A 13,635-nucleotide genomic window follows, 5' to 3' on the forward strand; every position below is an offset into this window, starting at 1 on the left:
AACAAAAACAATCACAGAGCTGTTTAATGTTCTAGGGACATGGGGAGATGAAGGAGGCTTGAAGACAGAGCTGGTCAAAATCAATTTGAACTTTTGCACCAACACTTAAGGAACTGAATCTCAAAAAATGCACATATATCTAACTCTGATTATTTGAGCAGATAACCCAGCTCTAGGGTCTTCCTGAACATATATTGTGCTGGGCACTCTGCCCCAATTTGGTGATACAATTACATGCGTTAACTACAAGCATCACTAGTCCTTGCTAGTTCACTGGACCTACTCACAAGCTTAAAGTTAAGCACATGCTTAAAGGTTTCCATAGATTGGCATGACTGAGACCACTGTGCAAGTCATAAGGAAAATTCAGGTATTTCTTCCACCTACCCTCCATGCTGCAGTTGCACAGACCTATAGGCGCTGCATTTTATAGTCATCAGCTCTCATTCCAGGAGGCTGCCTGCCTGCCTGCTTCTGGAAGGAACCAATCATCTGTTTGGGGGGAGGGGAGCTGTACTGCTACAAAGATGGGGGCACTGCCTTTCTCTCTCAGTTAAATATGTCCAGCTACATCTATCCCTAGCATAACATTACCTGCCTTAAAGTGATTCACCCAGGACTGAGTTTGACTTGCAGTCCTTACAGCCTGGCCAGGCATTAACAGAGATTCCTGTACACACACAGCAGTACTTTCACACTAACATTGTAGGAAAAAGAAAAGCTTGAAACGCCCCCTTTTTGGTCTGCACAAAAAAGGAGGTTTTTTTAAAAGTGTTGAGGACAGATCCTTCAGGTGCACAGTGTTCATCAAGGTAAGTTTCATATCCTTTTTCCATTATGAAAAATGTTTTCCCCTAGCTGGGAGAACTCAGAACCTGCAGTAAATAGTGTAACAATGAGAATGCATGGCACTGTCTTTGAAAAATAAGAGCTTTCATTTAAAAAGGTACATCTGTTAAAGTTCTAACTAATATATTGCAGTATTGATTTCCACCGTGCTACCAATGTGTACTATAACCAAGTCTGTTCCAGTTCTTAGCAGTGCAATTAGTGTTTCATTGCACAAAGGAAGAGGAAGACGGACAGAATAGAGGGTTTCAGAGTTTACATTCATATCCAGTGCAGCAGGGCACAGAGTATTTGGGACTAGAGGGTCAGGAGTAGAGGATTTGTCATCACACACCTTACAGACCTCCAGTACAGTGGATATGCTAGGATCAAGGGTTACTCTAGCCCCACACAGCTGGAAAAGCCTTGTTGGAAAGCAGGTAGTCAACAGAGAAGGAGCAGAGTTAGGGGAGAATTGTTTAGGGGGAAAAAAGCAGGGCAAAGTTATTCCTCTAGCAACTCCTTTAGCTATTTCTGGGATAAGCTTTTGTTCCACTGAACACTGACAGAGTTTTATTGAGCCAACTGGCGTGTGCTTCCAGAGAACCTCCATGCAGAAATATTATCTGCATAATATTGTGGGTGACTCCCTCCTGAGGAGGATGGAGGGAGTGATTTCTTGTTTCGACCCCTTAGCCCGGGAGGTCAGCTGCCTCCTGGGAGCCCGTATCTGGGATGTGGCTGAGAGGATCCCAAAACTTATCTGGCCCTCCGACCATTACCCTATGCTCCTTATCCGTGTGAGCACAAATGACATGGCTTGGAGCAATCCCAGCTGGGTCATGAGTGGCTACAGGCCTCTGGGAGTGGGGCTCAGGGGGTTGGAGGCGCAGGTGTTTTTTTCCTCAATCCTTCTGGTTATGGGTCACGGGCACGGGAGGGAGAGATGAATCGAGGCAGTAAACAGAAGACTGCGGTGCTGGTGAAGGCTTCGGCTTCTATGACCACAGTCCACTTTTTGGAGAGAGAGGCAGTGGTCTGTTGGGAAGAGATGGCTCCACCTCACTCCGTTGGGGAAGAAGGTCTTCTCAGCCAGAATGGCTGACTTGCTTGACCAGGCTTTAACTAAGCGTGCCAGGGGATGAGCGGACAACCACCAGAGCAAGCTCACCAAGCATCAACTGCAAAACCAGCTGGTTAGGATGTTCAAGGATGCTCACTCTTACCCCAGCCCAGGAACAGAGCTTCTCCATGACTACAAGGAAGCCTAGGGCCTCCAACAGCACACTTACTTGCCTGTATACTAATGCTAGGAGTTTGGGGAATAAACAGGAGTAACTGGTCCTTCTGCTAAACAAAAATGACTACCATCTCATAGGGATCATGAAGACCTGATGGGACTCCTCCTATGACTGGACTACTGGTGTAAATGGCTATACCCTGTACAGGAGAGATTGTGCTGAAAAAAGGGGTGGGGGTGTAGCTTTCTATGTGAAGGAGAGCTACACATCCCTACAAGCTGAGATTGGCACTCGAAGGTGACTGGAGAGCCTTTGGGTTAGAATATGAAGGGAACATAGTGAAGGGGATGCAATGGTAGGAGTTTATTACAGACCTCCAAACCAGGAACAAGTGCTTAACCAAGAATTTGCCAGGGAACTGGCCGAGGCTGCACGCTCTCAGTACATGGTTGTCATGGGAGACTTCAACTACTTGGACATCTCATGGGATGAGCACTCGGCCAAATCTGATTGGTCACAAAGCTTCCTTACATTTGTGGATGAGCTCTACCTGTCCCAAGAAGTTTATGGTCCAACAAGAGACAAGGCACTGCTGGACCTGGTACTGGCCAAAGGGGATAATTTAATTAGTGACCTAAGAATCGAAGGGAAGCTGGGTGATAATGACCATGAGCTGATCACTTTCACTATGCATTGCAAAGCTGGGAAGTCAGCCAGCAATGCAGTAATCCTCAACTTTAGGAAAGCTGACTTTCATAAGCTCAGGAGGCTTGTTCTTGTGGCCCTGAGAGGCCGTGATTTCACAGTGAGGGGAGTTCATGATGAGTGGTTGCTCCTTAAGGAAGCAATCCTAGAAGCACGAGAGGAGTCCATCCCCACCTGTAGGAAAGGTAGTAAAAGGGCTCAGCAACTCCCTTGGCTCAACAGGGAACTTATGGACCTCCTACGTCTAAAAAGAGAGGCATGTAATGGATGGAAGACAGGAAACACCACTAAGGAGGAGTATACTGCACTGGTCTGCACCTGCAGGGAGCAAACTAGAAAAGCCAAGGCTGCATCTGAACTCCCATATGGCTATACAAATCAAGGACAATAAAAAGTCCTTTTTCAGATATGTGGGGAGTCGAAAGAAAAACAAGGGCAACATTGGACCCCGGCTAAACCAGCTGGGGCAGCTGACTACCGACACCCAGGAAAAAGCCAATCTGCTTAATGATTACTCTGCGTTGGTTTTTCACCAGCCCAAAGGCCCTGCCAAACATGAAGCAGGATGACCAGGGTGGAGATGAATATATGCCCACCATTGGCATGGGTCTTGTGAGGGAGCATCTTAAGAGGCTGGACCCCCATAAATCAGCTGGTCCAGATAAGCTGGTCGCACCTAAGAGTGCTAAAGAAACTGGCAGACATCATAGCACAGCCACTGGGCGAGGATATTCAAGAACTTGTAGTGCTTAGGCAAAGTACCTGAAGATTGGAAGAGGACCAGTGTGGTGCCCATCTTCAAGAAAGGGAGGAAAGAAGACCTGGGAAACTGCAGGCCAATCAGTTTGACATCAATCCCTGGAAAGATTTTGGAAAATAATATCAAAGAAACCATTCCTGACAGGCTAACAGAAGGCAACATTTTGAGGGTTGGCCAGCACGGGTTTCATGCGGGTAGGTCTTGCTTCACCAATCTCATTTCCTTCTATGACCAGGTGACGTTATCACCTGGACAAAAGAGAAGAGGTTGATGTTGTATATTTGGACTTTAAAAAAGCCTTTGACCTGCTGTCCCATGATGTCCTCATGGAAAAATCAGGCAATTGTGGCTCAACTCCTCCTCAGTCTGATGGCTGGGAAACTGGCTCCAAGGTTGGACCTGGAGAGAGGTAGTTGACGGAACCGAATCAACATGGTACTTGGTGACTAGTGGTGTCCCCCAAAAGCTCTGTTCTTGGACCTGTGCTCCTTAATGTCTTCATAAACGATCTGGACACTGGTGTCAAAAGCGGACTGGCTAAGGCTTGCAAGGTGGGCAGATGAAAACCTGATGGCATTCAATATGGAGAAAGCATATGGCATTCAATATGCAAGGTGCTCCACCTCGGGAATAAAAACCCACATCACATTTATAGGCTTGGCAGTGCTACACTCGCTAGCACTATGACCTAAAGAGACTTGGGGGTCACGATTGACCACAAGATGAATATGAGCCACCAATGTGATACAGCCGCTGGTAAAGCGAGCAAAACTCTGGCTTGCATCTACTGATGCATCCTAAGCGAGACCCAGGGTGTCATCCTCCCGCTGTACTCGGCTTTGGTGAGGCCACAGCTGGAGTACTGCATCCAATTCTGGGCTCCACACTTTAGGAAGGACATGGAGAAGCTAAAAGAGTCCGGAGGAGAGCCCCACACATGATCAGAGGGCAAGAGAACTGGCCTTATGAAAAGAGGCTGCGAGCTATGGGATTCTTCAGCCTGGAGAAGCGCAGGCTCAGGGGTGACATGGTGGCAGCCTCTACATCAGGATCAGGATCTGGAGGAACACCTGTTCAGAGCACCCCAGGGGATGAAAAGGTCCAACAGTCACAAACTCCTGCAAGACTGTTTTGGGCTGGACACGAGGAAAAGCTTCTTTACTGTCCGAGCCCCCAAGGCCTGGAACAGGCTTCCCCCAGAGGTGGTGCAAGCACCTATTCTGGACACTTTCAAGAAACATTTGGACGTTTATCTTGCTGGGATCCTTTGACCCTACCTCACTTCCCACCCCTGGAGCAGGGAGCTGGACCTGATGATCTTACGAGGTCCCTTCCAGCCCTAATGTCTATGAAATTCATGAAGTTTATGCTTTTCAGGGAATATATTAAAAAACAAAAGAAAAACCTTTACAACCAAAATGGGGGTTATTCATTCCTTGTTTGGCTTTTGATTCATTTATTTAAAAAAGTATCAGCAGTGCTCGTTCTTGATCGCTCCTAGGATGTACACAGTGAGCTGACACTTAGCTTTTGCCAAGCATTCCAAACATGTTCGTTCACTTTCTCATTCCAGAAATTTTCTTATTCACAGAAATTATATAGAAGCTTGTTAGCACACACAACTGAACCCTCATTATTTTGGATTTTGGCTAAAAATTCCTTTCCTTTCCATTTGCTCAGCTTTTACTCCCTAGGTTTTCCTGTCATTGTGTCACTAGTTCTTCAGTTTTCGGATCATTTTTTGGGTAAGTCAAGCACTACAATGTTAAAGTGAAAAACATTTAATTTTTAATAGTGTGTAAGCCTTCTCCATACGCCATAAAGAAATACAAAATGAGGCGATGGATTTCCCTCCTCCTATTACAGCTTGCCTCCAAGAGAAACTTGGGCCTGGAAAGAATCCCCTAAGGTTATCAAATCTGTCTGATGCTATTGCCAGCATAGTATCATATAAACCCTTTTACAAACTTATTTAGTTCCATCATCAAAGTTAGATTTTGAGCCCTCAGTACTCTAGTTGGTGGCAGCAGCTAGGTCTCATCAAAATTGGTGGACTTTTCTCATTATCAACCAACCCGGGCACTGAAAAGACAACTTCTTTTCCTCAGATCTCAGTATTTTCAGTCCTGTATTTGGGGAAAGAAGTTTACTAGCATACCATTATTTGTGCTAATACATGAAAGAACTAACCTTGTCTAAATGCATATAGTAGATGTAGGGTGATACAATTGACTGGCTTTAAGACCAAAACAAGGCTAGCTGCTTTTCTTGGTAACCTGCAGTGGGTCTTCTGATCAACAGTTGGTGGCATTTATTCTATACATAAAGTTTGAGCAAACAAACTTTGTGCAGGGCTTTCCATTATGGGAGCAAGGCTAGAATTTGCTTATTATATAAAGGACACTGGCTCACTACAATACAGCTACTCTGCAACCTCTCATTAAGCCTTGAGCTAAAAAGGAGCCCATTACTCCTTGGCTACTCAGTCCATACATGTGGATCAAAGAGCCTCTTTCAACGCTCCCTTCACCTATTTCCCTTCAGCAAAAACCCGTGCCTCTGAAATAGTGTTGCTGCAGTGGGATCTAACCCCTGATCAGGAATAAGAATCTGTTCTGGAATGTAAGGAGCTTTGGACACCTCCTTTTGCCAGGAGTTGAATTTCTATCTGGTAAAGATCTGGTATTTCAGTAAGAACCCTCTGGCTGTCCACCCACTCTGCAGTGCTGTGGGGATGTATTGTGGCTTTTTCTTTGATTAGGTTTCTAGATTTCCCTGACAATTTCAGTGGCACTCTTTGCAAAGTAAGAAATGCCTTGTTTTGATAAAAGCAGAGGTTTAGGTTGTAGCCGTGTTGGTCTAAGGATATAGGCAGACAAGGTTCCTTGGGTGAATTTGATATCTTTTATTAGACCAACCCAAACGGTTGGAGAATAGTTATTAAGCAAGCTTTCGGGTTCAAAAACCCTTCGTCAGGCTAAGGAAGCTGCAGCAGTTGGTGTGTGCTCTTCCTGTTTTGATAAAAGTTGTTTATGTTCCAGTGTTGTGCCAGGTTTTTAGATAGTGATTCTCAGAAAATATGCAAGTATTTGTGATCCTAAGTTTAGCTGATTTTTTTTTTTTTTACAGTTGAAATGGAAACAACGGTAACGTTTGAGCACATATTAAAACCTATAAGTAAATACAGAAATAATTAGATTTTGTTTATGCCCTAATATTGCAAATGAGGTACACAGGTGGGACATGTTCATTGAAGACTTCATTAGGACTCTGCAGATGAAAGGGTCCATTGTGTGTGCCATACAGTGCTAGAGACTTTAGACAGCACTAAATTAAGAGTATATGAATATAAACATGATTTGTTTGAAATGTCATATACAGCAAAAGCTTTGGTATCTGGTACCCATGGGGAATGGGGGGTGCTGGATAACAAAATATGCCAGTTAATTGAGAGGCCTGAGCAGGCGCCTTTGCCACTTCTCCCGCCGCATTGCCGACCCTCCCGTGGACCCGAAGGACAGGGCCCATACAGCCTGCTTTGCCCTGGGGTGTCGGGGCTTAGCGAAACCGGAAGTGCCACAGTGGACACTTGCAGTTTCGCTTTTACCTTACAAGCTTGCATGCTGGTTAATAGAGCCATGCCGGCTTGTAAGGTGCCGGTTAAGACAGCTTTTACTGTACAAAAATTTCACAACACGGATGGCAAAATCGAATCCAGTTGTGGTCCAATTAAAAAAGCTGCAGCTACAAAGAAGTAAAGTAAATGTGAAGCATTTGCTTTGAATGCTTACAAAACTTCTAAACTCAATAAAACATTGCAATCTGTGTAACTTTAAGGAAGCAGCAGGATACCAAAAACCAAAATGGCACCAACAGATGGTAGGCCTCTCAGCCTTAGAACTCTAGTTAGAAACTGCTTATATGAATCACATGGATTGTTCAGAGTGAATATCCCAAATGTTAATTGATCTACTTGTATCTGCTGTTTTGTTTTTTAAAACTCACTCCTGTGGTCTCACATCCCAAACTAAATGAACGGGTACAAACAGCATTTAAGTAGACTTGCTGATGCATTATTAGATTCCTGGGTTGCTTCCCTTCCACCCAGAATTTAGGCTTTTTAATGAATATATTTTTAGTATCATGCATACTGGTCACAGAACTAAGTAGTACCGTATGTGATACACAAGAATGTGACTGTAAAGTATGAACACAATTTAAGTAGTTCAGATATAATATTTTTATATGCATTTAATAGTCTTCTAATGACTGCATCCTCTGCTTTCTCCCTACCACCAAACAGACGCTTGACTGTACCACGTAAAATCTAGAAGAGATAGTGATCTACATCAGCCATCACACAAAACTAGAATAGTACACATTTATAGATCTGGTATTTCTGTTTTAAAGAAACCCCTGATGTTTCAGCTATATCTATCTAGTAGCAAGTTTACAAAGAAAAAAAATCCCTGTGCTTATATGCATTAAGAAATCCCCTAAATTTCCCAGTCTTGTTATCATATTACATGATGTCCCTTTTTCTCCAGCTCCCATGGAAGTCAGTTTTGTAGAAATGAACTTTTCTATGCTTTATATTGATTTACTAAGGGAAAAAATAAGGAACACTGATTGACACAAACTTTTATATAAACTCCAACTATCGAAAACCCACAAAGCAAGGATAACTTATAAATTGTACTTATTTTGTCCTTTGTCGTCTGGTTTTAAAACCATTTTTAACTCAATTGAAAAAAATATTCATCTCTAATGTACGCATGCAACCAAGTTTTGTGGAAAAGGTCAGTTATATTTATTCATGAATTGTTTCTAAGTCTATTTCTGAGAATTTTATTATTAATCTAGAGTATAAGGTAAGAGCAAAAACAGTTTACCAGAACAAAACTTTATATACACTGCATCTTCCTGCTCACAGTAGAATCTAGGTAATCTGCATACGTCATAATTGGCCCACACGGAAAAAAGCATCATTCCATTTTTCAATCAAGATTTAATTGTTCAGAATTTAAGCATGGTCTCATTTATTAAGATTTTGGGGTTAAAAAACAAACAAACTACTACAATGTATTAATTTTGAACAGTTCATAAATATACTAGTTCATTTAATTAGAAAAAGAATATTCTGTAATACTGTATATTACATCTGAAGACATCTGTATATTTTCTTATTTTTGGTTCATTTTATCACTAATTTGCAAATAAGTGTTTTGGTCAGTAGACAAATTAGTGAGCTTCTGCTATAGAATATATTAAAATGACACGTAATGCAAGAAAATGTTACTTTTAAATAAAGATTTGTCTAAAGTAAACTTAAGTAGTAGCAAACAAAGTCAACAGTCCTTTTAAGAAAGAGATAATTTCATTGCCTCCCAGTTTAGATTCTCCATAGACACGGTCCACAAATGATATTGGAACCTGTTGAAACAAACAAGTTGTAAAATTATTCATGAAATTAAATTAATAAAAAGAAATTAGAAATTACATAATGAAAGCAGAAGCACAAGTTTAGAAAAACTGGATTTTGCATTTTATGTTAAATTTAGAACAAGGCATATTCTCACCAGGAGTAAAGAATACTAAACCATTATAGATTTAATTGTGTAATTAACTGTTGAAGAGATGTAGCAAAACCACTTATCGTCTCCAGAGGTGGGCAGAAGCTATGCGTGGTGGTTCTGAACAGTTGTTGTTGAAGCTCACCTAACAATTGCTTTGTGGACGTACGCCGTCTTCCTGTTGCGCCCCCTAATGCCATGACAGGCATGCTCAGTCTTACCTTGTCCTGCCTTTGTCTCTGTTTCTTCCTTTTGTGAGGAACAGTTTTATATTTTTATTCCTTTTCTGAATGACACCTGTCCTCTCTTAATCCTGTTTCCTCCCATTCACCAGAAGGTTGCCTGCTGTCTAATACAGACTTCCTTAATTGGCCTAATAAAGGAGGAGGGAGGCTACCTGTGCTCACAGTGTTTAGTTCCTCTGGAGCAAGAAAGCATAAGGGAAGCATTGGTGTATAAGCTAATATTAGAATCCACGGTTTGGATGGATGGACGTTACAAGTTGCCTTAGGAACAGAAAAGGCTTCAAGGTATTGCCCAGCAGTTTCCTTGTAGCCAGAGAGAACACTTGTGAGAAGACGGAGCAAACATGGGATCATGCTGCTTTCTTTATCCTCACTCTTCTGTCTAGCAGCCTTAATAGTACCCCAAGGTTGAAAAACACTAGGGTATATGGCATAACGCAGTAGCCGGTGCCACAGCAATTTGGATGTCATTCTGCAAAATAAAATAAAGAAGCTGGAACCTTGCAGGCTCCAATAAGCCTACTAATCCCTACCAACCTCCTTCACAAAGTGAAACTAAATTTCTTTCGAGTCAGTTCTGCAGGCAGGCATGGCCCACTGGAATTGTCTGGGTGATCCAGGCAGGGGTACTGCAAACAAAGCCAGAAGGCACAAGCAGGTGGTTACTTTATGTCTATGTTAGTGCATGAGGAAGTCATAAAGCAGCATTCCACTCAGCATTACCAAGACTCAAGAGCACAGCTATATGCCGCACCTCCACTCCGTGCACGTTTGGCAAGCAATATCTGTTTTGTGTCTGTGGTTCTTAAGCCTTTTAATGGGGGGGAAATGGTTGTTTAAAAGCACTGAAATTTTCATTCCCTTAGTTAAGCTATGATGCTGTGCAAATTTGCTTGTTCCCTGTGAAAGGTTAGAATATTGCAAGCAGTATCTCACCCAACTAACTACATTTGCCTGTCAATTATTTTGCCAGAATGATATTAGGATTTTAAGAATGCCTGTAATATATTTATGTGCTAAATAAGGATACAGCAGGACCCCGAGTCAACAACATTATTTCTGTAGAAGCCATAAAAAATTGGCTCTACACTGAGCTGGCAATTTCAACCAGAAATCAGCTGGCAAGTGGAACACAAAAACACACCACGCCCTTGTTGTCAAGCCAGAACCGAGGATTTCTCACATCTCCAGGCAGAGCAGTCTATGCCAGAAAAAAGGCCAAGGCAATTGTCAGCAGGTACAATTTTGCGCCTCTGATAAAAAACAACGAAAACCACAAATGAAGACATGTAGCAGACTCCCCTAGCTTTCCTAATAGGGTCCCTTTGGCACTTGCATGTATCCTAATTGTTATCCATAGCTAGGCTAAAGGAAAAAAAAAATTGGTGGTGCCGGGCTGTCATGCAATCAGTGTAGATGCCTAAAGTGGCATTCCGTGGGCAAGGAAGACTGACATTCCATACGAAGGCATTTGGAAGGCATACCACAATGTGATGATAACTAAATACACAAGTCCCCCTATAGAATTCTTGTATAAGTGTGCGCTGCATATTTTAACAGGGGAAACTTATGTCAGTGCGGACGCTTTATCCAAGGCTTAAAACTTATCCCCAAAACAGGCATACCTAGTACTTCAGAATGAATTTCAGATGTGGAATAAAAAGAAAGCAAAATGAAGCTGAGATGATCATGACACTGTCTAGGTACAGAATGTGAAAGTACTCCACAGTGCACAATTTTTAATACGGTAGGTCTCAATTGTCTCAGCTGTCATCTCTGCTTAGATAACGTTTGCTTTTGCCAGAGAGTTGTGTCATATTAAACTTTGATAACTGAATTTTAAACTGTATTCACAACTGAACTTCAACTGCATGGGCAGGTTTTGCAACAGCCTGCAAAGTCAGGTCACTGCACATAAAACATGCCTAAGTAGATACTGACATCTGCAGTCACCTGGTCTGTAGGCATTTTACATGCTACATTTTTATGAAAAAATCAGGGCCTTAAATATCTGTAGTTATATGAACACTTCCACAGAGCACATCGAGAGTTCAATATTTTTAGGTTCTAATAACTGATTTATTACTGCACATCTGAAATGTGTCAGGGATGTTTTGAGTTTGGGACAGGCAGTACTTTTTATGGTTTGTATACAAATCAGAATAACAACAGGCTTGATCTAATGGTACTCTACACTGTGGGCAATGAATTAGGTCCTAAGCAAACACAAGCATTAGGGCTCAGATTTTCAAAATGAGCAGGGCACCCAACTTAATGAATCCTATTGAAATTCAATGAAGTATTATTTGTATTACTGTAGCATTTCTGAATCTCATTCATGCACTAAGACCTCATTGTGCCAGGCACTGTACAAACTGAACAAAAAATAGTCCTATGCCCCAAGGATAACATGAGACATACGGCAGAGAGATGCCATAAAGAGCTTAGAAAGTGATGGCAAGTAGCTTATATCTGTATTGGTGGAGAAGGGAAAACCAGTGGAGAGATGCAAAAAGAGGTGACATGGCCAAAGTGATCTTTGTAGCAGCATTCCAAACATATGAGTGGGGCAAGGTTTCATTTAGGAAGGCCAGAAAAAGGAGGTTGCAATATTTGGGAAATGAGGTAATAAGAGCTTTGAGGATAATTTTAGCTGTGAGAATGAATAAAAAAGCCAATACATAGAAACAAAAAGCAAGTTTAGACATAGTCTAGGACCTAGATAAACTGGAGTTATCTAAAGATAAGACTCAGGTTGCAGAAACCTTACTGAGGGCACAGGAAAAAATACTCCCCACATGCAGGAAAAATAGCACGTGTGGCAAGCGACCAGCTTGGCTTAGCAGAGAACTCTTTGGTGAGCTGAAACACAAAAAGAAAGCTTACAAGTGGAAGCTTGGACAGATGACCAGGGAGGAGTATAAAGAATATTGCTCAGGCATGCAGGGATATAGTCAGGAAGGCCAAAGCACAACTGGAGTTGCAGCTAGCAAGGGATGTGAAGGGTAACAAGAAGGGTTTCTACAAGGATGTTAGCAACAAGAGGAAGATTAGGGAAAATGTGGGGGAAGGCAAATTAATGACAGAGTGAATGGGGGAGGCAAACTAGTGAGGAAAAGGCTGAAGTGCCTCTTTTGCCTTGGTCTTCACAGGCCAGGTCAGCTCCCAGACTACGGCACTGGGCAGCAAAGTTTGGAGAGGAGGTGAACAGCTCTCAGTGATGAAAGAACAGGTTAGAAACTATTTAGAAAGCTGGACGTATAAATGTTGATGCAATGAGCTGGATGCAACGCATCTGAGGCTGATGAGGGAGTTGTCTGATATGATGCAGAATCACTGGCCATTATCTTTGGAAACTCATGGTGACTGGGGGAGGTCCCAGATGATTGGGAAAGAGAAACACAGTGCCCTTTAAGAAAGGGAAAAACGGGGATCCAGGGAACTACAGATCAGTCAGCCCTACCTCAGTCCCTGGAAAAATCATGAAGCAGATCCTCAAGGAATCCATTTCTAAGCACTTGGAGAAGAATGTGATTAGGAAGAGTCAGCATGGATTCACCAAGGGCAACTCATGCCTGACCAGTGAGTTCACCAAATAACAGAATTCACCATAAGACGTCGAGTGGGTAAGGTAACTAGCAGGGTGAAAGTGCTAAACTTTAGGAAAGCTGATTTCAATGAACTCAGGCGATTAGTCAAGGACGCACTGCAGAGTAGGAGTTTTGAAGAGATGGGAGCCCAGGAAGGATGGCTGTGCCTTAAGGAAATGATCCTTTGGGCACAGAGGGAGACAATCCCGATGCGAGGAAAAAGAGGGAAAGGGGCCAGGAGGCTTCCTTGGCTGATCAGAGAAATCCAGGGCAGCCTGCGGACTAAAAGGGGAGCATATAAAAAGTGGAAACGGGGAGAGATTACCAAAGAGGAGTATACCTCCTCTGCTCGCGCTTGTAGGGAGGCAGTTAGACGGGCCAAAGCTACCATGGAGTTGAGGATGGCATCCCAAGTAAAGGATAACAAAAAATTGTTTTTTAGATATATGGGGAGTAAAAAGAAGGCCCAGGGAGGAATAGGACCCCTACTAAATGGGCAGAAGCAATTGGTGATGGACAGGGGGGACAAGGCTGAACTCCTCAACGAGTTCTTTGTCTCAGTGTTCCTAAGCGAGGGGCAAGACAAGTCTCTCACTGGGGTTGTAGAGAGGCAGCAGCAAGGCGCCAGACTTCCATGTGTAGACCCTGAGATGGTGCAGAGTCACTTGGAGGAACTGGATGTGTTTAAGTCGG

The 13,635-nt window shown here is 42.8% G+C and overlaps 1 protein-coding gene across 1 annotated transcript in view; it reads right to left on the reverse strand.

Annotated features, from left to right (window-relative positions):
• Positions 1-8,527: 8,527 nt before the first annotated feature.
• DPM1 (dolichyl-phosphate mannosyltransferase subunit 1, catalytic) overlaps positions 8,528-13,635 on the reverse strand; it is a 21,519-nt gene continuing 16,411 nt past the window's right edge. The window contains exon 9 of the mRNA XM_014517189.2: positions 8,528-8,967. Within this exon, the coding sequence (XP_014372675.1) occupies positions 8,863-8,967 (105 nt within the window). The 3' untranslated portion in view covers positions 8,528-8,862. The remainder of the gene's footprint in view (positions 8,968-13,635) is intronic.

The sequence above is a fragment of the Alligator sinensis genome, unplaced genomic scaffold, assembly GCF_000455745.1.
Source record: "Alligator sinensis unplaced genomic scaffold, ASM45574v1 scaffold115_1, whole genome shotgun sequence".
Classification (NCBI taxonomy): domain Eukaryota; kingdom Metazoa; phylum Chordata; order Crocodylia; family Alligatoridae; genus Alligator; species Alligator sinensis.